At 44.9% G+C, this 24,005-nt stretch overlaps 1 protein-coding gene across 1 annotated transcript in view; it reads left to right on the forward strand.

Annotated features, from left to right (window-relative positions):
• LOC128706909 (semaphorin-5A) overlaps positions 1 to 24,005 on the forward strand; it is a 104,748-nt gene that overhangs the window by 23,553 nt on the left and 57,190 nt on the right. Inside the window, exons 2-3 of the mRNA XM_053801852.1 lie at positions 1,356 to 1,450; positions 18,467 to 18,566. Coding sequence (XP_053657827.1) covers positions 1,356 to 1,450; positions 18,467 to 18,566 — 195 coding nt within the window. The remainder of the gene's footprint in view (positions 1 to 1,355; positions 1,451 to 18,466; positions 18,567 to 24,005) is intronic.

Genomic DNA, 24,005 nt, shown 5'->3' on the forward strand with positions numbered 1-24,005 from the left:
TATAGCAATATTACTGAAGTATCTCAATCAATAAAATTTCGATGGCTTAAGTGACGCTGATGAAACGTCAACTGTTGAAGAGATAAGCGTATGCTGCCACTCCGAAACAATTCCTTTTTCACTTGTCGTTTCCTATTTCTTCAACCCCAGCGCTATGATAGCTCCCAGCTGGAGCTGGATTGTACGATGTGTCTGGTCTGTCCCGACTCCGTAGTTCATAGCACCAAAATTTTTATAACACCAATTCCAGCACACGTCGAAGACGCTTTAATGGTTTGCTTTTTAGACCTACCTGTGTTGAACGTGTGTTTGGTACAGAAACATCGCTCCAAGCACATTGGGCAAGAGGAGGTTATTGCCGGTGGTCCTACATTAGACCATTGCACCGCCCAAGCGAAATGTACCATCAACGGATCCAAATCTACCGGGCAGGGCACTGGGTAGATTAGAAAAAAGAAGGCTGGTTCCTTATTTATTGCACACACTTACTGGACGCGCAGATATGAGATGCGGTAAACTACTTACGCCTCGGTGCGATAAGAAACTAAACCACGGTTGGACGCATATTTTTATGAGATACGACAGGGCAGCAAAAGAAGAACTGATAACTCGCGCGACGAAGAGATAACACTCCATGGTTAATGTTGGAAGATTGCTGCTATCCCGACGAAAAGAACACGTCCTCAAAGTTTTAGAAGACAGCAAACGCAAACATACCATCTCTCGGAAAACCATTATTTAACAAACGCTCGATTTGAAAAGCCTCAATATTTTGGATGCTCTCCGTGAAATACGTCCCGGCTCGGGTTTTTTCCGTGATGCTACAAACGCATCATCCTTATTATAAGCTATGTTAGGGTGAACAAATATTGACCTTATTTGATCAACCGGCGTACCGGTGCGGCTAGAAGATTGTGGGAAAGTTTCTAAGAAGAAACGCACGCATGTAGATCGAACGTGCTGAGTGGCTTTCTCGATGTCGAAGATGAAGTTTACCGACCTCAGCTCGATATCTGGATGTTTGATTTACGCTAACCGTTTGCGTTTTGTTGCACATATCGATGTCCACTCGCTGCTGGCCGTGTGTGCCTTCGATCAATCATCTTTCGGTGTGTTTGAGTTAGGTTCTGTCGGTTCTGTAGTTTTGTGTGGATGGTAGCCGGTTAAGGTAAACAGTTCCAACCGGGGAACTGATATTGATCGATCTCATGCAGGTTGCATAAGGCTAGCGAGAAGTGTTTCCGTGTTGCATTCCGCTATTCGGACCTAGCACAACAAAATCGATGTCATGTCATCATGAAGTACTGTAAGGAATAATTAATGATTTTCATTTATTTTATTTACTTCATTTGCAGGATGGCTCAATTATGGTTGTTGGTGTTAATGTCCGCATTTGTCGTAGCTACGATAGAAGACATTAAGGATGATCGCCGATTTATATCACACAACGGTAAGTAAATTAAGCTTTGGTTTTTATACATTTTCTGCATGACTGATATGTTGTAGTTCTTGCAACTAAACTATGCTCCATGTTTCACACATTAGTTAATCTTCACAATCTCTTACAGCGCCCATGTTCCCATAGAGTCCTCAATGTATGCAAGCGCTCTGGCAGGCAATGTTCTAATTTAGATTGTGCAAGCTAATGTAAAGCTCAAAAGCGTGTATTCAGTATTTGTGCACCGTTTCATTCATTGCATGTGTGCCGCTGATGGTCGAAAAATTCTATGGACAGCTCACATTCTATGAGCGCCTTTCACGAAACGTGTGAGCATATGTTATCCGAGCTGCTCCGTATTCGGAGCAGCAAACCTTGCTTTATTCACGTAGCCTGCACTTTCGCTTGATGAATGCCTTTCAGCGTTAGCATGGCGTGTAGTTAAATCACAACTTGCGCATATGCACACGTGAGTAGTGCGATGAAAAGCGCCATTCTGCAAGTGTAAGTGTGAGTGTAAAAAGCCGTTTTCAAATAGCTCCGAGCTATTTGGAGATATAAAACAATCTTCATGAAGACCTTCCCTGATGTCACTTGAAATAGTTTGAAGCGTGTGATTTTGTGATGCGAAACTGTCTATTTTAGTTTGTAGGGTTGTAGGAAAGTGATGTAATTATTGTAGAATTTATTTTAGAAAATGATGACTTAATTTCATGTAATTTGAACAACTTCAATAACTTCGAAAAAAAAGAATGGATCGACAAAATCGAAGCAATGTTGGAAGGTGTTCCAAGTGTCACCGTATCGGATTTATTTCCATTCTGTCGATTGCGAAACTGTTTGCACACATGCCCTGAAGTGTTTGCATTACACCTGCTGCGAGGCACGTGGTGTGAAGTTGCATGAAATATGAAAGCCCCCCCTCCTGCCGTGTGGTTTCAATAGAAGCTAGGAAGTGTGATAACGCTAGGGTGTGATAAGATTTTTTGCCATCATTGCTACGTAAATTCGCTATCGCATAGCCCCTCACTGATGACTTTCAACCAACTGTCAATCTATCGAAAGTTCTCATGCAAAATGTCACGTACGCCATCGAAGTAACGACCGATACATAAGCGAGTGTTGCGATTATATTTATTTTGTATGCGGTTTGTGCTGAAGAGGGAGCGTTTAATGATGTTGAAGTAGTGTAAACTAATATTATTTGAAGATTGTCTGCGATAAATACGGTTAAACAAAGAGTATTTTCTTAGCAAAGATGTAGACAAACTCATGAAAAGATAACTGAATCCGCTCGGTGCAGTTCAAAATCGTTAAATTATGAAACAAGAATGTTGTTCGACGTGTTCATTTTCGCTTTAATTTAGCATGTCTCACTTTCTCATCGATTTACCAGTGACATCTTTATTTCGGCAGTTTGGTAACGTTCCTTTCAAGGATGGTTCTTTCCATTTGCACGAAACCCAACACTTCTTGCTTTACCTCCAATCCCGTCTGCTTGCCTTCTTCATCATCCGAGCCGAAATAAGCGTGTCAGCTAATATGCAGTTTTTAATATCCACGAATCAATTAATGCACACACAGCATTTCGAACATTCGGTGTTCGGTGCTAAATGAGGCGGCCTCAAGGGAGGTGGGGCACGAGCAACATAAAGTTAAAAAAATCGTCAACCACTGGTCAGCCATAAAATTTAAAATGGATCGTAAAACCGTAAAGCGTCATAACCGTTTACATTGGCTGCTAACCGAGGGGCCAATTAGGGCCATTTTGGAGATAAATGCGTTGTATAATATTTCCATAGCCATCTCCCTGAGCCGCGGGTCTGTCGCTCGGTTCGGTTTTGGGTCGTGTGCCGGTAGAGCAGCAAAATTTCGTTACACTTTTGATCGGTTGCACCAAGGGTTAAGACACTTCCATTTCATTAGCCCGTACGAAATTGGCAAGTTGGTCGGTTTTGTAAAGCATTTTTCCTCCATCGTTTTTGTTGTGCGTGTCCGTGCACCCGATTGTGGCCTGAGTTCAATCAGGCGTTGATCGATTATGGGAAATGGCGCATCAAACCTGCTGTGCTGTGGGATGGGCTGCTGTAGGCGGACAGGAATATGGTGAAATACGGAAACCTGCAACAACCGTTTTGTGCAGCGGGAAATTCGCCATTCGCCTGTGTCTGTGCGGATCATCATGCCCGCCCGTATCATCTCGTACCGATCGACATGTTCGACTTGGGTTTTGGCCGACCTGAACTGAAATGGACAGACATCGGTATGTTGAAACCACCGTTCGACGTACACTGGATGCGTGTCGTCGGGGGGAAGATTTCTGTGGGGAATTTGCCGCAACCGAGCAAATCCGGCCATACCGACAATCGCTCCAAATGCAACTCAGCCCGGTATCCTTCTTCGTGATTGATCGAGCTCGGGCACATTTTGGACACGTGAGGAAACCGTGTTTGAGGGGAAGAGAAAGAGTTTACCAGAGGAATGTCTTTGCATACCATTCAAGGTAAAGTTGTGCAGTTTTTTTCGCCTGTATGTATGTAACCCCTTCAACTGGTCCAACTTGACTCACAAACTCGGCGTTGGTACGATCTCTTTTTTGCGCCATTTTGGATCTTCGATACCTTCCAAGCAAGGAAATGTCGTTGACGTAAACGGTATTGACTTGACTGGTGCCGGTGTCGAGTTTTCGGACCGATCCCGAAAATCATGACAACGACAACCGAATTCGCCCAAACTGTCGCGATCTTTTCGCGAAACTTGTTCGCTGGTTCACGCTGGATGACATTGACATGTGGCGCAAAAAGCGAAAAAACTCTGTTTGGATATTGTGGAATTTTCGTTACGGTGTGAAATTTAAAGATCGTTTTTACATCTGCACCGGTCGCCGGTGTGTTTATTCTATGTCCGCTTTGTAGTTTTGATTGCTCCCTGGGCTATTTATCCACTTAAATGTTATTGTTGAAGAAGCAGATTGTGGGATTGTTTCCGCTCGAGTACGTTCGGTAGTGATGTCTATCTGGGTGCATTTTTCCGGTACCGTAAGCGCCACCTTCCTGCTATCCGTCAATGTCATCTCGCGCGCAGAGTGCACTTAGAGGAATACTAGGCTCTCATGTAATTTACGCCCAACGATATGCGTTTCTCATCCTCAACGTGTTGTAAGTGGTATTACTCTGTGTTCGCGTATCACCACCATGTACGGTTGGGCGAACAAGAAGCGAGAGAGATGGTGTGAGAGAAAAAAAGACCCCAAAACCTGACCCTACACCGGATCAGATGATGACGATTATGATAACGATAATAGGGTAGTTGAATGGTCGGTTGGTTGCGCTTTGAAAGGAAGGAAAAAAAACAAGACACCATGTTCCACGGTCATACTTCCGGACCCGTACGCGCTTCGTCGCATCACTCGCTCACATTAGTCCGTCCGGGAGTTCGTCGTTCGTCACACGGTGCAGTCTTTTGATTAATGACGCTTTGAATTACGATAAATTTTCTTTGCAAATTTGACAGAATGCAACAGTTGGTCCGGTTTTGCGCCCGGTCGAGATAGTTCATATGTGAAGGTGTGTGAGTGTGTACACACATACGGTACACACACACACACACAGACACAAAGTGTATGGAGCCCGTAGCTGCTGTTTTGATTTATGGCGAAAGATTACGGTTTCTTACCCCACTACGGTACGTGCTTGAATGGTGTAGCCTTTCTTCCGTCAGTACGTCCATCAGAAATTTTTCTTCGCTTTCGGCTGCGGCTAGCACGGGAGGAACGGGCAGTTGATCTATCGTGCGATTGCGGGTTCGAAATAGCGGGTTGAATCAGCGTACAAATCGATGTCTCGTACTGACCATTGCAGCAGCAGCTACAACATACTTGCTTTTCACACATGCTTCCACCGCTTTCAGGTTGGTGCAACCAATTGCTCCCATGTCGGTATCGATTTTCCCGCACACAACGGCCTAACTGCATACCGGTGCCGCTTCCTTTCCGGGCGTTGAGCGGACTTCCAATCCCAGTACCGGTCGATTGGTATGGAAGCCATGTACGAGGGTAGGTTACGGTAGCGGACGAACGCGGCCGAAGCAAACCGAAGGAAAAGCAACGTGAAAACATGCACACACTTCGATCTCGATCTTGATTCTCCCGTCAGCGTCATCGTGCGCAGGTTTCCCTTTGGCGTCCTCCTCCCCTCCCCCGTTCCTTCGTTATACGCCCGTACAGCCGTATAACTGTCAATTTGTACGTCCGTCATTGCGCTGGAGGCGAGATAACACCCTGCAGCTGGAATAAGGATCAACAAAACAGAAGCGTTCCTTCAATGGTGTGATTTTGAGCAGAATCTCTGAATCCAATCATCCATTGAAAGAGCACCAGCAACGGATTGCGTGGTGGGGTAACCTTATGTCAATAAGGTTGGAGGCGCACTTGAAAGGTACCATTTCTTTTTTTTGCGCATTTGCGTACAACAACATCCCAACCAGACTTCCATTACACCGGGGGTACCCTGCCGATGGGTGAAGATGGGCATGATGATGCAGATAACACTCGACGAAGAAGTGGCATTTCTTCCCATTCTCGTCCGGTCGGGGTGGAATTTTTAAATCAAACAAATGATTTAAACCTACCAGCACTGACCAGAACCACTCGCCTCAAGGGTTTGGCGGTGTAAATGGTGGGAAATAATGCAGAAATATAATTTAAAACCCATCCCATTTCCATTGTGCACGCTGAGCGTAACGGGAATCAATGGAAGTACAGCCCATAATTTAGGTGCAACCGCGGCAGTGCAGAGTTTATTGCCATGGGACAAACAAAAGACTCAGACGACGAACCCGAAGGACGAAGCTGTGTGTGCGCAGGCAAGGAAGAATGCTACCGGGGAAGTAAAAATTAAATTATCAAAATTAAGGCCATAAATGTGTAATCAATTATTAAGGCGATGAAACTGCACGGGGAACTCCATCTCCCCGATGCTAGTGTGTGTGTGTGTGTGCGAATTTTTCCTTTTTCACTTTTAGAACGAAGCCATGTTTTTGTGTGGTTTCTGTGGTTTTATTTTCCTTTCTTTCTGCCACTGACCCATTTTCTCATGGTGCTTCTCAGTTTGCATCTTGTTTCATTATTGACAGGAGCTCAAATTTGCTGAGAACTTCACATTCTCCGTAGCCTGCAGCATATCCACGCGGAAACAGGTTTGTGAAAGAACGCTCGCGCAGGCATTTATTTACAGCGAAAGTCTTGTTGATTCTGTGGCGAGATGGTTGCTTTCTTTCGCTGCTTGTCCCGAACCAACAAGTGACGAATTACAGAAATTACATATTCTTTCACTTTGTACCGCGTGAGAAAGGACGCGCCGAAACCTTGAGAGTTTGACAAGAGTTCCCGAACGATGGTTTGGAAAACATCGCATTTCTTTCATTAACTTCGTTTTGGTTCGCGGCGAAGGGATGGTCCAGTTGTAATGACAGATGTTTCATGATAATTGTGAGAATTTCACACGCAAACACTGGTTGTGATACGGAATTTTATATTTTCTGCTTCACCAAAAAGACTGTGTGTCTCGGGCGCCGTTCTGTTTGATACTGTTTATTCACTTGTCAAAGAGTTCAATTTACATTGCTCGGTATCGATTGTCCAAGGTGTCTAGTTCAGTTCTTAGCTTGAAATATTTCATGAAACTTTTCTTCCTTCAATTATTGTAGATTATTCCCTTTCATTTTACACATTCCCGGCCACCAAAGAAGGAACTTCTTTATATTATTGAAATCTAATTTTGTAAGTTTCGTGTTGCACCTACTTAGCACTCTTCGTCGGACAAAGTATTAGGATCAGGCAAAATTGCAATTCTAGCTGCCGCTCGAACGATTTCCTTTCCTGCACCTGTACGTAGTGTTACGACCCTAACTACACCGTCCTTTCCTGGATGTAATACCTTTATTCTACCCATCGGCCATAAGGTAGGTGGTACATTATCTTCCTTGATGACTACCAATTGTCCTTCCTTTAGCTGAACCGGTTGAACCATTAAGTGTTTCGCGCGGGCCTGTAACTGTTGCAGGTATTCCGGATACCAACGCGACCAAATAGATTGGAAGTGTTTCTCTACCAAATCAAACTCCTTCAGTCTATTTGATGATACCTGCCTTCTATCAATTTGAGGAAGTGATGTCATATTTGATCCTACTAAAAAATGACCTGGGGTGAGTGGTTCCGTATCTGATGGGTCACTTGATAGTGGAACCAATGGTCGAGAATTTAAACACTGTTCGACCTGACTTAAAAGTGTGACCATACCTTCCTGAGTAAGGCTCGTGCCTCCTAACGTGCGAATAATGTGTTGTTTCGCTGATCGTACCGCAGCCTCCCACAGCCCGCCAAAGTGTGGTGCCCGAGGTGGAATAAATTTCCACTGAATTTCATCGTTGACACACCAGTTGAAGATCGCGTTGCGCTCGCGATCACTGCACTTAAGCATCTCATAGATACGATGAAGCTCGTGTGCAGCTCCCTTAAATGTGGTGGCGTTATCCGAATGGAGTTCTACGATTTTACCTCTGCGAGACACAAAACGCCTAAGTGCAGCCAGGAACGCAGCAGTGGTGAGATCACTCACGAGTTCGATGTGGACCGCCCTGGTTGCAAAGCACACGAAAATAGCGATGTATGCCTTTGTGGCACTCCGGTTGCGCACAGTAGATTTGAGGAAAACCGGCCCACAGTAGTCGATGCCACTCACCGCGAATGGCCTTGTTGGTGAAACCCTTGAAACAGGAAGATCAGCTACGGACTGTTTCACTAGTGTGGGTTTGGCCCTGAAGCATCTGTGACATCGATGGAAAACAGATTTCGTCAGATTGCGTCCACCGATTATCCAGAACCGTTGACGCAGTATGGATAGCAATAGTTGCGGGCCCGCATGTAAATATTTCTGGTGGTAGGCTTCTGCCAACAATGAAGACAGTTGGTGTTTGGAGGCGAGTAGAATTGGATGTTTCGCAGAATCTGGGAGTTGTGCGTTCCGAAGCCGGCCACCAACACGCATGATTCCCGCCTGGTCGATGAAGGGCGATAACCATTTCAGCCTCGAATTACGCGGCACATCCTTGCCGCTTGCGATATGATGACGATCCTCCAAAAAAGAATCCTTCTGGGCTAAACGACACAACTGCAGCTCAGATTCCTGTAACTCCTTGCTTGTTAGTGGTGCCACTGATGCGATGAGTTGAATAATAGTGGCATGCGTATTGTTTGATGATGATTTGCCCGTCCTTAAACACTGTATAAACCGCAAACAGTATGCCATAGTTCGTCGAAGTTTGAGGTAGGTGGAAAACCGTGCAAATAACCTGGTGCTGAATTCGGTCGTGGTTGCCATTGCAGTAACTTGCGGTTGTATAATTCGTTCTTCTTCATTGGAGTCGATTTCTTCTACTTCACGGCTCTTGGGCCAATCTTTGACCTTGCTGCTAAGCCAGACTGGTCCATGCCACCACCGTTGACAAAATAGTAATTTATCAGGTAGTAGACCGCGCGATACATCGTCTGCCGGATTGTCCACGCCAGGAACATGATTCCAGCAGATTTTGGTTTCTGCTTGAATTTGTGCCACTCTGTTGGCAACGAATGGCTTCCAGCGTCGTGGTGGAGATTTTAGCCAGTATAAAGCTGTCATTGAGTCACTCCAACCGTAAGCTTCGTATGTCCCATTGAGAGCTCGATTGACCTTTCGGAACAGTTGTATTGCCAATTTTACCGCACACAGCTCTAGCCTGGGGATCGAATTGGTGTTGGACAATGATACAACCTTTGATTTTGCTGCCAAAAGCTGCACCGCGATCCCTGCATGAGTTTCTGCCCTGATGTAACAACAAGCACCGTAGGCCAGTTGTGAAGCATCTGCGAACACGTGCAGCTGCACTCTAATTGCTCCTTTGAGTGATGCGAATCGAGGAATGCATATTTCACCAAGGAAGTGTAATTTGGAATGAAACGCCGTCCATTCCCTTTGGAGATGTGATGGTAGCTCACTATCCCAGTCCCAAGGCTTTCCGTTTGCCTTCAAGGACCATAATTGCTGCATAAAGAGCTTGGCGATGAGGATGGTTGGGCTGAGCAAGCCTAGTGGGTCGAAGATTTTGGCGATGTAGGACAAAGTTAATCTTTTTGTCAATACTGTCGCAGGAGGAGGTAGGTCAATCCGGAACCTACACATATCCACCGCTGGTTCCCAAACTAGTCCTAACGTTGATACAAATTGAGGATCTTGCCACTCATGCGTCGGGAGAACTGCCAAATCTTCTGATGGAATGCCAATTAAAGCTTCTGGAACGTTGGATGCCCATTTTTTTAAGGAAAAGCCAGCTGACTTGAGCATCCCTGTGATCTGCCTACGCATCTCGATTGCATCCGATATTTCTTCTGTACCCGATAATAAGTCGTCTACGTAGAAGTCGTTCAGTACTGCGTTAACTGCTAGCGGGTACTGTGTTTGATGATCATGAGCTATTTGCTTCAGTGTTCTAGTTGCCAGGAACGGAGCGGACGCAGTTCCGTATGTAATCGTTTGTAGCTGGTAAGTTTGAATGGGCTCTGTTGGGTCTTCTCTGTATCTTATGCGAAGGTACCGTTGGTCGCGATCATCGTGTAGAATTTGACGGTACATTTTTTCGACGTCCGCTGATAGGGCGATGGAATGTGACCGAAAACGTACAATCATCGAAAACAGGTCGTCTTGGATCACCGGTCCCACCAATAATTTGTCGTTTAAGGAAAATCCTGAGGAAGTTTTACAGGATGCATCAAACACTACTCTGACCTTAGTGGTTGTGCTCGTCTCCTTTACTACCGCATGATGAGGCAAATAGTAATGCTCATAGGTATCATCGACCGGTTCGGTAAGTCGCTTCATGTGACCTAAACGCTCGTACTCCTTCATGAATTTGCTGTATTCTTCCTTCATCACATGATTCGATCTTAACCTTCGTTCCACCGCAAGGAGCCGACGATCAGCAATCGCCTTTGATTCTCCTAAAACGATACTGGGATTATTATTTTGTGGCAAACAGACAACATACCTGCCGGATGCCTCTCTGGTTGTGGTGGTCACGAAATGCTTCTCACAGGCATCCTCTTCCGCAGATAAGGCAGTATCATCGCCAATTGTCTCGGTATCCCAGAAACGCTCCATAACCGATTCCAATGAAGGCGTTTCATTGGCAGCCAGATGACACAACTGTAAACCATGCGAAGCACCCGATGACGTGTTTCCAGCGATGACCCAACCGAATAACGTCTCCACTAGCCATGGTTTTCCTCTGCCGAGCGAACGTTTTCTACCGGAATGAAGCTCCCAGTACGTATCTCCGCCAATGATGATGTCGATCTTGTCAGGAACAAAGAACGATGGGTCTGCTAGTGGCAATTCCGGAAGCTTCCACGACGATGTATCAATGGGCGCCGTTGGGATTTCCATAAATGGAGAATCCAAGATGAGTAGCTCCAGCTGAGAAGCATGTGTAAGGTTTCGGGATTCCACAGTTGCAAAGATTGATCCCTTCATCAACTGTAATGAATTGCCGATGCCCAGGATCGATACGTGAACCTTGTTCCGAGGTATCCCCAGAAGCTTCCGAGCCAGCGAATTACAGATGAAATTTGACATAGAGCCCGAATCGAGGAGAGCCCTTGCCTCATGACGGTTTCCGTAGCCATCTAGGATGTACAACCGCACCGTTTCCAAAAACACCATTCCATGGTTGTTTTGCACTGCCATAGCGATTGTTGAGTTGGGAGTAGGAGTATGTAGCAGTGTATGGTGACGCTGGTGACAGGTACGACATGTATAGTCTGACTTGCAAGCTTTTGCCTGATGGGAATCACTCAAGCAATTCCAACACAGCTGCTTTGATGCTACAATTTCCCGACGCTGTTGCACGTCCTTTCCAGAGAACACTGGACAGTTTCGAAGAAGGTGACTATCTACGCACTTTAAAGGACACTTGTAATTTGGCGTAATGGGAGATGATCGCGAAGACGCTGCGTTGGCGATCGATCGACGCGGTGGTGATGAGCGCAAGGTGCCGGCCACCTTTCTCGAACCATCGACTATATCACTCGCGAAATTGTTAGTCGACTTTAAGATTTGAATCCGGTCTTGTACAAAATGTACCACGTCCATGTACTTGTCCGTCGTAAAGTGCACTGAATGTTTCTCCCATGCTAGAAGTGTGGCACGATCCAACTTCATAAGTAGCATGTTTGATAACGGCGTGTCCCATGAATCCACCGGTTGATTTAGTTTCACAAAACCGCTCACATTCCGCAAAAATTCGTTCACTAAAGTGGTCAGACTATCCACACTCTCCGATTGCACGCCAGGAAGATGATGTAGTTTTCGGTAATACTCACGAACGAGTGCACGCGGATTGTCATACTGCTTGAGAAGCGCTGACCACGTTACCGAATAATTGTCCGCCGTCAACGGTGTATGTTCGAAAGGAACCGCCGCGTCCCCTTTCAATGACGACAATAAATATTCGAGCTTCGCAATCGACGGAAGATCCGGCAAAGCATCAATCATCGCAATGAAGCGATCACGAAACGATAACCATTTCGTCTGATCTCCGTCGAACGTTGGCAATTCGACCTTCGGAAGGCGGATGTGTGGAGCGTTTGGCCTACCAAAAGCAAGAGTCGAAGAAGCCAAATCAGTGGTCACGTTTAGAGCACCTTCCTCCCTCCGATGCTTTCGAAAGAAAGATCTTAGTTTTCTACACCGCTCTTCGACGTTGATCCTTTCCAGGATACATGCCTCGATCGCCTCGATACCATCGTCGAGTTCCTCCAACTTCGCCACCGCGGCGAAGTAATCTGCCTTGTGCTTATCCAGGTCTTCTAAGGCCTCCGGGATTTGATCGACGTCGTCTCCGGCAAATTGGGCTTGAAAGCGTTCGAGGGCACTAATATTTTCCACTGCAATCCTCCTCTTCAACTGAACGGCTTTGATTTTTCTGTCCATGGCACAGTTAATTTACACACTCACGAAACGAACAAGCGAAGCCGATAAAAAAAAACGAAACAAACGAAGCGACGCTAACAACAAAATTTGGGCGCAAATTTTGTATTGCGATGGCGCACTATCGTCGGCCGTTGCCCCTGATGCAGGGCTATGCGCGATGGCGGTAGAACGACGCGAACGATGATTTGCTAAATGCTCTTGATGCAGAGCGTTTGACCGAGCTCCTGATGCAGAGCGATGGAAGAGAAAAAACTCCGTGAATCACGAATCCGGTTCGAAGGACCAAAAAATGTGAGAATTTCACACGCAAACACTGGTTGTGATACGGAATTTTATATTTTCTGCTTCACCAAAAAGACTGTGTGTCTCGGGCGCCGTTCTGTTTGATACTGTTTATTCACTTGTCAAAGAGTTCAATTTACATTGCTCGGTATCGATTGTCCAAGGTGTCTAGTTCAGTTCTTAGCTTGAAATATTTCATGAAACTTTTCTTCCTTCAATTATTGTAGATTATTCCCTTTCATTTTACACAATAATTGAACGCGATTTAATTACTATCCATTCGAATCAATCTTATTTAGCGTGGTAATGTGGAGTGGTGTTGTAACTAAACCAAAAAAACCCACACAAAACATGCCTGTTGCGTTCGACTGGTCCGTCGAAACTTCCTTTCGGTGGCGTCTGTCGCCTTTTTTAAGTTTATTCGCTGACGAAATAAAGCAATCCTTGGTGGTAATTTTTCATGCACGGCACCGTACCACAAAACGGCCAGATTACTTTTGACAGCATAAATTATTATGTCAGTGGGGCTATTGTTTTGTGCTGATTGGTTCATCATGAGTTCGATTGCTATTTTACTGCGCGAAAGAATGACTCCCCTGTGTTTGTGTCCCTGCCCCGCAGTACGATCGTTTTGCGGTTGAGGTTTATATCGGGCGTCTTCGGTTTCGTAACGGCACGTATAGCGTATAAACCACTGGCCCTGCGGGGGTATATAATACAACCGCACGATGGCTTTATTAAATCGCATGCTTAGTTCGCAAGCTCGCTGGCACGGTTGGGTCCGTTCACTTTTTTCAGTTTAATCTTTTGCAGCAGGATATTTCGCTACATTTCGGTGGTAAGGACAGCGTGCAACGGTGGAGTCGATGTCGATCCGTAAAGGAAGATTCAGCCACAGCATACTGGGCATGCTGTATGTTTTGCGGGGTCGGATTTTGGTTGAGGGCGCGTTTTTTTTTTCGTTTGTCACACTTTAAGCCAACACTTTAATTAACTTATTTCATTTTCCACGCGTCTCCCTTTTGTGGCTTGGGCTGACGTTAAGTTTTCGAGCTCACCACAAATCGTCGTCGTCGATCGAACGCCGCTTTTCTTATGCTTCGACAGTTTTCGTGGGTAGCGTGCGATCGGAAAAGGAAGGCTATAGTGATTTTGCCACCCGAATCTGACCTGTGTGTGTCCCTTTCTGGCGTGGATGCAGTTAATGTTTCTTCTTGATCCCGTTGTTGCGCTTTTTTTATGTTGGTGTTGTATCGATGCGTTGCGCGACAGGCTCCGGGCAGTGCAACGGAGCGTTCCTTTTACGGTCATCTTGGTCACGGACGGTGACAACCACTGCGTCTGGTTGTCTGTCTGGGTCTTGCGGGTTGGCACGGCCGTCTTTCGCTTCACGACGAAGGAGCTAGAGCAGCTTACCCGAAAGTCGTGTCTTGGATGGGGCCTAGAATATGGGGAAGGAACCGGGTTGGAATTGTTGGACGATGGACGAGTACTTCTAAGTTTCGTCTTACCGAGTCGAAGGGACCCGTTTTTCCCTGACGGGATGCTGTTGTGGCCCGGTGGGATGCACGGTGGAGTACACTTGGATCGGGTAGAACCTGTCCCGGTGTTCCTTCCCGACTGGGATGCGAATCAGGCAGACACATCTGGAGGTGCTTATTTACAGCACAACGCTGCAGCAAATGCCACTCCATCCCGCTTAGCAAACAGGTCGAACGGACTCCTCTTTCAAGTGGTTGTCTCCTGTGTGTGTTCCAGCGACCACAATGAACGTTCCGTTTTGGGTAGAGAAAAAGGAACAGGCCAGGCCAGCGAAAATTGATCATACTTGCTGCTGCGGACGGAGAATCCCATACCAGAAAGTAACGCATACCTTGTAAGGTCAACAACGGAGGTTGGACACTTGTCACCGGCTCTGCACCCGAGCCGGGCCGGGTGCGTGGTACGGTGCTTCACCACGCTCTTTCGAAGACCTAATCGCGCGATAACAACTCCCTGCCGAAGGGGTGTTAATTGGAAGCGTTTTACCCAATCGTGTGTCACCATTGATATCCATTCCTAGTTCCTCGGGCCAGCCTCTCGAGTTGCTTCCCGAATGCACTTGTTGCAATCGTTTGCCAATCGGTACCGATAGTCGGATAGTGTGTGCAGAGGTTTGGAAATCGAAAATAGATAGCGTGTTGCGATCAAACGGAACGAACGAACAGCGCAGACATTTGAAAGCGACCTCCAATAGCCAAGACCGGTAGTTGTCATGTAGTGGTGTTGTTGCAATCACAAGTGGCAAGTGGCTCGAAGTAGATCACCTTCCAGTTGGTTTTGTGAGGTGGTGAGATTTTGATTAAAGCACTTGATACTGTACGATTCGTGTTATCGGCTTAATGGGTGACTTACATACCATGTTGTCTTGTACCATTCCCTGCTAACTATCAATAAATAGGCAGAAATGTGTAACAAAGTCATTGCGGAAATCGTTATTGATTGAACAATAACTACTCATGTGGGAGAAATTTAATTCGATGAAGTGTAGTAATATTTAATATTCTCCAGCAAATGCATTCAAAGTCAGTTCTCCGCGTGGGGACTAGTCTGTTGCAATATTCAATTAAGCTACGAACCATCCCCGGCATAGATCCCCCCCCACCCGTGGTACGTTGTAACGGCTCCAGTTTCTTGCATCCCATCACAAACGCGGAACAGTATGCCACATTCACTTTTCAATGTTCCTATTTAATGTGTTTACTTGTTTCTTTTTACTCCTTCATTTTGCTCCATCCTAAGGTCTGGGTTGTCGCGTGTCGTTGTTTTTTTTAATGCTGTATCATTTAAAGATCACAAGAAGTTGGTTACAATTGCGCGTGGTCGGGTTGGATGGCGTTGAGCAAGAGCGAGGCTACGTCGCACTTCAATGAGCGCGATGTGGTGCATTAAGCGAGATGTATGAATTACAGGCGTAATTAAAATATCCTGCAATAGGGCGAATCATAAATTACCGATGAAATGGAAGCACGAGAAGCGTGTACTCTCTGAATGTTGAGCAATGCTTTGGGTTTAATAGAAAGACAGATTCGCTTGTTGTTGGATTCATTAAGTTTAGTGTAAAGTTTTACTTTATCAAGCTGGATGACTTTTTGTACAATTTATTTAGAATATTAGTGCACTTACAGCAGCTAATTCTGAATTAATTTAAGAATTCTAAATCAAAACTGTGAAAGCGTCCTGCAAGGTTAGTATTGCTAAGAAGCTGTGCAGCTCCGGGCTTAATTCCTTCAACACACATACAACGAGCTTCACGACACTTTTGCGCACCAATGGGGTGAAGCGTTTCGAAAGCATAATTCACAAAATGCTCAGAACCGTAGGCACGATCATGTCGTCAGCTCGCTGGACCCAGTTTTGTGCTGTAACTCGCCCTCTTCACAGGCATCCTACATGTGCCATTGTCATTTTGGTTGGTACTCCGGCCCTCCACCAGCAGTACATTATGCTAACGTGTGCTATGGTTTTCATCTTTCTCCTTCAAACGCTGCTTAAAGAACCCTTTTTTTTGCAACGACGAAAAGGAAGTTTTGTACCAGCCAGAGCCTGCACGGTCACAATCGCGGCGACCCTTCGATTCCATTGTTCTCCCGCGTGGAGTGTCGCACGGTGCAGCACCGCCTCGGGTTTGTGTGAACGACTTTGCCAAGTCGGACGGATTGGTTGGGAGCACAATTTAAATAAATTGATAAAATCTTATGCAACCGCTCGGCGCTGGGGCACACGGTGCTCAGGTACGCGAGGCACAATGGCACTCCACTGTACGAATCGATTTCTAAGAGACACTTCTCGAACGGATAGATGCTGAATAGGATGTTGGAGCGTTGGTTGGAGCGATTTCTTCGCTTTTTTCAGCCCTTCGTTTATGCACAAACGTTCTGCTTGAGTTCCGCTTACCGGGTGGAACTTGTCGATTGGCTCTACTTTACACCGTTTCCCGGCAGCTTCCACGGTTCAATTGCTCGACATTCGACTTCGACGTACGTTGAGGCTGTTTTATGCTACTGCAGAATTGCAGAAAACCTTTACCCCCGTTCAAGGGTGAAGGGTTGTTGGCCACCCCCCCGTACTCACCCTCTCCGTTACCGCATCATCCCTTTTACTCCATTCCGAAAGGGCTGTCGTTTATTCCATGCACAAATAATTAGTCTTCAATGTACAAACAAATGATCTAATGGTCGAACGTTGTTTATGATTATGAGGCAATCTTGATGGAACGATTGGCTGCAATAGGAACGTTAAAGTAAAGCGCGGTAGAACGGGCGCAGTGTGTCATTCGAACTGGTAAAATGGAATGCAAAAGATATAGCAGCGACATGAGAAGAATAGGCAGTAATACGGCAGCCGGCCCTAAGTCGTGTGGTTGTGCGGGGCGGTTATTGATGATTATTGGTTGCATATTACGGAATGGTTTGTGGCTTCGAGCTGTTTTATCGCGTTTAAATAAGCTCAAGATTCTAGGCGAACCTCGCTCTGTCTGTATGTTTTATAGTGATATTTTAATTAAGCAATTAAAAAGTGTTTGTTTTTTCACTTATCGGAAAGGAAGAACAATCCTTTCCGCACATTTGTTTTTCCATAGCTCCCTTTGCTTTCATTTACTGAACAAACCTTTTACACAGTGTCGTCATTTATCGCATCGAAAAGTTCTGATGGGTATTCCTTATTTATAAAAAAAATCATCACAGTAGAAAAAAAAACAATGCATTGTATTATCTTTATGGTTATTGCATTGCCAACGGTTCACGGCGTTGTGCACGGCATATTACGACGATGTCTCTGCACGCTAAAAGGTCTTCGGCAAACAATTCGTCGTTCCCGATGTCGCGCAGATTCGGTGGGCACAGACTGCACATTACCGATGCCATTAGCAAATCGGACAAGATGTGTTTTGCTTGTATTATTTGTATTTTAATGTGCAGTTTTGGAGTGCTGAAAGGAATTATTTCTTTGTGCGGATTGGGCTGTTGTTTTCCTTTCACGCCTCGGCGTGACTTAAGTGAACTAGCCCTAAATGGCGAGGGCAGCTGGTTGCTTGAACGGCAACCGCGGGCGTTGACGTCGCTGGCGCGGCGACGGTGATGAGCACAGTTTGTCATCATCAACGTCCTGCGGCTTTAATGGAAGCTTGTTCTCGTGATGAATGAATGTGTTAAAAGCGTATCACCAAAATGAACTCATGTGTGCAAAAAGAAAATGTCATTAATCCGGTCCATTTCAGTGCTTTGGTTAATAATTTCTCACTTATCATCCGGAGGTATCGTCAAGGAAGAAATATGTGGAATCTTAGTTTTGTTTAAATGCGTTGAATGATGCAGAGATTTACCTAATATACTCACGTAATATACGTAAGTGGATGAAACATGAATGTTTTTAGGAGTTTCCAGTTATTAATTTAATTTCTTGGTAATTGGTCTTCTTACAGATATCTCTAATTAAAGAAAGAAATAATAGAAGAATGGTTGTTGAACTGGTTGTTTCTCACCAAACCAATATTAAAAGTAACATTACGACATTTCTACGCTCAGATTTTCTAATGTTACATGCAAGTTGCATGAAATCTGTGTTCTAGAATTATTTAATTGCACTGAGTCTCTTGAGCTTAATGAAGCAAATTCCAATATCTTTTAGTTTCATCAAAATGTTGCCTTACTTTATCCTTTTTTTTCTTTATTCTTTCTTCCAGATCTTCTTTCAACTGCGAATCGGTTTACGGACACCAATGTAACTTCATACACCCGAATGCTGATCGATGTATCCGGTGAACAAATTATCGTAGGAGCAAGGTAAGTTGAAATACAAATTGAAGTAGTAAAATGTACTCGTAAATTAGTATGATTAAAAAGAACTAGAAAAGGGAGTCGCGGAACAGGAAATAAAGATGTAAACGAAGCATAAAAGTAATGTCGGATCCATATCGGACGAAATACCGTAGAGTAAACGATTTCTTTGTTATATTTTGCGCTCGCAGCTGCTGCGTCTTATAAAATCACTGCCCGAGCTCTAGCGTTACACTCCGGTCCACCTCGAGTCGCTGTATCTCCTTCACGACGATTGCCGTAACACGGTTTCGCGATCATGATCGTTTAATGAACGATGAAAATATCATAATGACCAGTCGGGCAGTGAGTCCTGCACAAAAACGCTAAAAATCGCTTTCCGTTTTGCAATGGCAGCAGCTGCTTTCTCCGCCATGCATTCGATGCCAGACAGTTGGCTGCAGGCAGAGTTATACTGTTTTACCATCGTTTGTTCCATCTGCTGCAGTAAAGATCGTTGTTTCTTCCTCTTGTGTATGGATTTTTTTTCATCCATCTGTGCTGCATGTTACGAGATTCAAAGTCTCCCCATATCTCTGTGCTGCCCCGTCAGTCTAATGGTCATTGCCGGGATCGATTTCATCGAACGTCACCCGGGCTGGTACTGTAACGACCGGACGGGTTCCCGCCACGCTTCGGCACCGATGCATATGGTGTGGAAAGTAAAAGGTCTCGAACCGTCGTCCGGCCGGTCAGTTTTGGGGATGGTGTCGAGTGTCTGTTGTGGCCGAAAAAGGTCTCACCTGCGAACTCGGTAAAGGATGGCCGCAAGGATGAGCAGGGCAGGGTTACGAAGGTGGTTCGCGCAGGTATGATTACTTTCATTTCACCTTCCGGTCATAATTATCGATGCCGAACAATGATCATTCGCAGCACTTCTTCGTTCCGATGGCCGGAGGCAGTCATCTCGCCCGGCACCGCCAACGTCCTTTTGCCCGTTTGCGGCCGAGGTCGTGGGAGGAGCAAAAGAAATGGACACGGGAATGTTGCATCGCGATGGCGTCCATCCTTGCGGGGTTTTTTGGAGAATGATGATCGCCCACCAGCTGGGGTTGTGGAACGTTTGGTAGAAATTCTCGCTATCGACGACTTTCGACACGGGGAGTGCGAATTTTAATGATGCTCTCACTTGCTTGATTAAAAGTGTGTGAGCGTGTCGGTTGTTTATGTGTTGTCTGTGTGAATATCTTGAGGGAACTCTTCCTTTAATGTGGTTTAACAGTTTGAAGGAGTAGAGTAAGGTGAAATTGCTTTTACTGATGAGTTTTATAATATGCTTTCTAGCAATTAGAATGATTGCTCATCTGTAAAATTACTTGAAACTGTACATATTATATTATTTAAATCAATTTCTTCAGAATAGTGCAACATTCAGCTTCAAACTTTGGAAAGATTATGCTAATAACAATTTAGATTGCATAATTTCTATATTTTACCGCAAATCTCATGATGAAACCCTGTTTTTTATCATATCAAGCAGGAATGTTATTAACTTGGTTCGGTTCTCACATTTTTTTTCGGTATGTGTCCATGTGAGGATATACTTTCTTTTGCGATGCACTTGCCAAATTGGCAACGCATAATTGGCATCGTAACTCATAGTATCGAATGCAGCGAGACAGCAAACAGCAGGAGAAACGTTTTACGGAAAGAACAACCTTAAGGTGGGTATGATGTACCACGAGATTGTTCAACCGCAGTAGGTGATAATGAAGGAACTAATTTACAGAAATGGAAAGAAGGCACATTTGTAGCGGTTTGCTTGCGGGATGCATTTTTTTTGCAGGAACCAGTTCTTGCTGCTGATGGTGTTGAAAATTTGGAAAAGCATCCCAGCAACTGCACTGGACGATTGTTAACGATTGGTTATGGTGTGGCTTTCACATATGTGATTTAAATAGGCATGCGAGAGATAGCCCAATGTGCTTACAATTACAGGTCATTAAGCGAACAATGTTGGAACAACTTTTGTCCGGCAACCTCCAACATGTCATGGTTTTATCTTGTAATTAGTGTAATTTAAGTAACTGGAACAAAGAAAGGAGATGGTTTACTATGATACGTAGCACAAAACTGTCGCTCTTCCGACATTGTTATCAAATGTGAGTTACTTTTGTTCAGCTCCATAAAAACATCCGTGATTATTTTCGGTTATTGTGGAGCGTGGCTAAAACCACTTCAAAGCAAGAATGGCTTAAAAGATGAGATAAAAATTTGAATACCCTTGATCATCCTCGACTCACTCTACATGCAATTTGTTCAAGGTAAAATACAACATTAAAACCTGTGAGTTGCGATGGTGAAAGAACCGAGTTCAGGTTGCGTCTGGTTTTGCGTGCGTTTTTTTGCGACCATTGCGTGCGTACGCTCGATACGGCTTTATATTACATCTCGTACCGGTGTCTTTCTTTGGACGAATGTTCATGGTCAACTTTCGCCCGTGTCGGATCTGCACGTGAACGAATGATCCTGCATGGAAAATCCAGACGCGAGTGGCTTAGTGAGAATTATTTGCCCGTCCGAACAAGCACTTAACTCGATATTAAATGCCGAAATAATTGTCACAATAAACGGTGTATTTATGAGTTGCAGCAGGTTGCACGCAACGACGGTGAGGTGGATATTTTATGAGGTTTCGGGATAATGCTTTGGATCATCTCTCCACTGCATTCAAGTTAAAAAGAGGTGGAGCGTTTTGCATTGTTCATTCAAGATGATTATTTTTTTAGTTTCGTGTGAATACAAAAACAACGTAAAAGAATGTCAAAGTTGTTTGAGTTTTATTTTACAATGTAAATAAGGGTAATCTAGATGGGTCTTGCTAGGATCAGATAGTTTGCGTGTAATTTGATACGTGCACCGTTCAATCACCATCTCAACTTTCCTAATTACTTTCCCAGTGGGGTTGAAAATTCCAACTCGAAAACAGTTACGATAAACATAAACACGACCGAACGACCGAAATTTGCATCCACATCCCGGTCTATTCAATCCCCGCTTAATGAGCGCAGCAAAATCCGTCGCTCAATCAATTCGTTTTATGCCAAAGTTCTTTTCACTGTCAAGGTTTAGCGACAAAACTGGTGACTTTGATCATTCCGGAGTGCTGGCGCAAACAAAAGACGAGCATGGGAGGAAATGGCGAAATCGGTCCTTTCGATTCACCGGTACGAGCGCATGTATCGATCGTATCGAAACTTATCGCATTTGACAGGGCGAAGGAAAACTTTCTCTCCGATTTTGATTTGTCCTCCGTCAAACGGGGACCGGGATTGGAAAGATATTTTATATCAAACGCCGCGTTGCCGGAGCGAAACCATCTCCGCCTAATGTGGGTGGTGTTTGGGGGGGAAATACGGACGGGACAAGTGGTATCTCCTTAGATGGACACGCTTTATCCGTATCCTGCCATGCCGGATTATGGAGCTGTTTTTACTTCATTAAAAATAATACTGTCAATGTTATCGACGACGACGTCTACGTCTGTGGAAGGGTTTTGTGGGACTCTCATTTTCGCGTCTATTGACTGGCGAGTTTGTTCGGAAGTATGGTGGAAGTCTCGTGAAGGTAGGGTTATGACCCGACGAGTGATTATAATAGCTCTTTATGTAGAGAAATGTTTGAAATGGCTAGTATCAGATATCAATCAGCGTGCGAATAAAGTTTAGCTATTAGAGAGGAAATTTTATTACAATTAGCACACTAACAGTAGACTGCAGGGATTTGATTCCATCTGTAAAATTACTTTATCCTCCTATTGAATAAAACCTCTAATATGGTTCCACCGTCAGCGAATGAATGCTTGCGTCTAATTCGATTCATCGCTTGCCGATCGCTAACTGACACACTTGTCATATCAACCGATCGTCCAAGGCATCTCGCGGCGAACCTCCGAACCGTTGTCCGACAAATCCTCGCGATATTGGCAACAGTGAGGATGGTGGTGATTGGCAACAAATGTTCGCTTGTTTCTGTGCACACATGCCTGGGCTGGGCAGATCTGGACGCGTTGGCGATTTGAATGCTCTCGATGTCGTTTGATCTGTTTCGGCACGGTATCGGTACTTTTTTGTGTTGTGGGCAAACCCGCCCAGACGGACAGGATTAGGTCAACCGGATTTGAAACTCTGGACACCGGCGGAAGATTGTCTCGGCGTCCGCGTTGGCGGCTCGCACTTGTCATCTAGTAATTAGAAGAAGATGACCGCCAAAGTGAAGATTATTCTGTTCGGCTGTTTGAGCGACACTTGAGGCTGAAAGACCGAAAGAGGAAACCCAACTCCACTCCGTTCCGTAACGAGCTTAAGATCTGCTTTTTTTTTCGAAACCCCCGTGTCCACAGAATGACAATGAATCGTTTGAATCTCATTAGTAATCGCAGATCGTACCGCGTATTGACGTCCAGCCTGGGATAGGGCAGGCGATGATTGCGATGAGTTTTTAATTGGATACAGTCCTGACCTCCGCGCCGCACGGGTTCGACTCGTTGGCAGCTTGGGAAAGTGGGAACACTTGGCGAAGAGGTCCAGGGAGAATATTCTCGTTTGCATAGAATGTGAGGCCTTTTTTTCTACTCGCGATGCGAACCGTTTCCAACTCGTCTGTGCGGCGAGTGTTATGATAGGGCGCGTTGAGTGGATGAGATTATCGCATCATTTATCAAAAGGGAAAACGGAATCGAACCGAGACACGTTGATGAATGATCGTCGAAAGTATCGCGCGAGTGTCGTCGGAGGATCATTGAGTATCGTCTGCCGTCATCAGGGCTGTGTGTACTCGACACTGTTCCCGTTAGCCTGTCAAACATAGCTCTGAGTCGATCGGTTCTATCCGACGGACGGACGTTTGTTGGATGAATCGGTTTGGTTTAGCATTTTTCGTTCAGCTAAATGTCGTTGTGTATTAATTTAATTTTGATTATTTATTTTTTAAAATCTCTACCAGTTTTCGTTTTACTTTTGTGACAGAAAACCCAAAGTTTGATAAATATTTTCGTAGGATTTATTTCCTTCAGTGGTCTATCTTCATGGGCACACATGTTTCTACCCTGTAAGAATGGCGATCTCACTATCACGTTTAACTAATTATGGAAGTAATTTGAATGAACACGCCACACGCATTATCGTGCTCCCTATCTGCGTCAAGCGAGCAAATTAAGACCATTTAAGCGACCAAAGCTTTGAGCTTACTTCTGAAACACGACTACCGTTTTTGCTTGCTGTTCCTTTTGGGACAAATCGTAATGGTGGCAAGAATCACGGCTCGAGTGCAATCATGTTAACAAAACCAGAAAAAAAAAAACAAAATGGCTTCAAGCGCAACATCTTTCTGAGGGCTTACCTAATTAATTAGTTACACTTTTTTTTGTTGGTTCGTTGCTGTTTGCGGTTTAACAACGGGATATTC

Source organism: Anopheles marshallii, chromosome 2 (genome assembly GCF_943734725.1).
Source record: "Anopheles marshallii chromosome 2, idAnoMarsDA_429_01, whole genome shotgun sequence".
NCBI classification, from domain to species: Eukaryota; Metazoa; Arthropoda; class Insecta; order Diptera; family Culicidae; genus Anopheles; species Anopheles marshallii.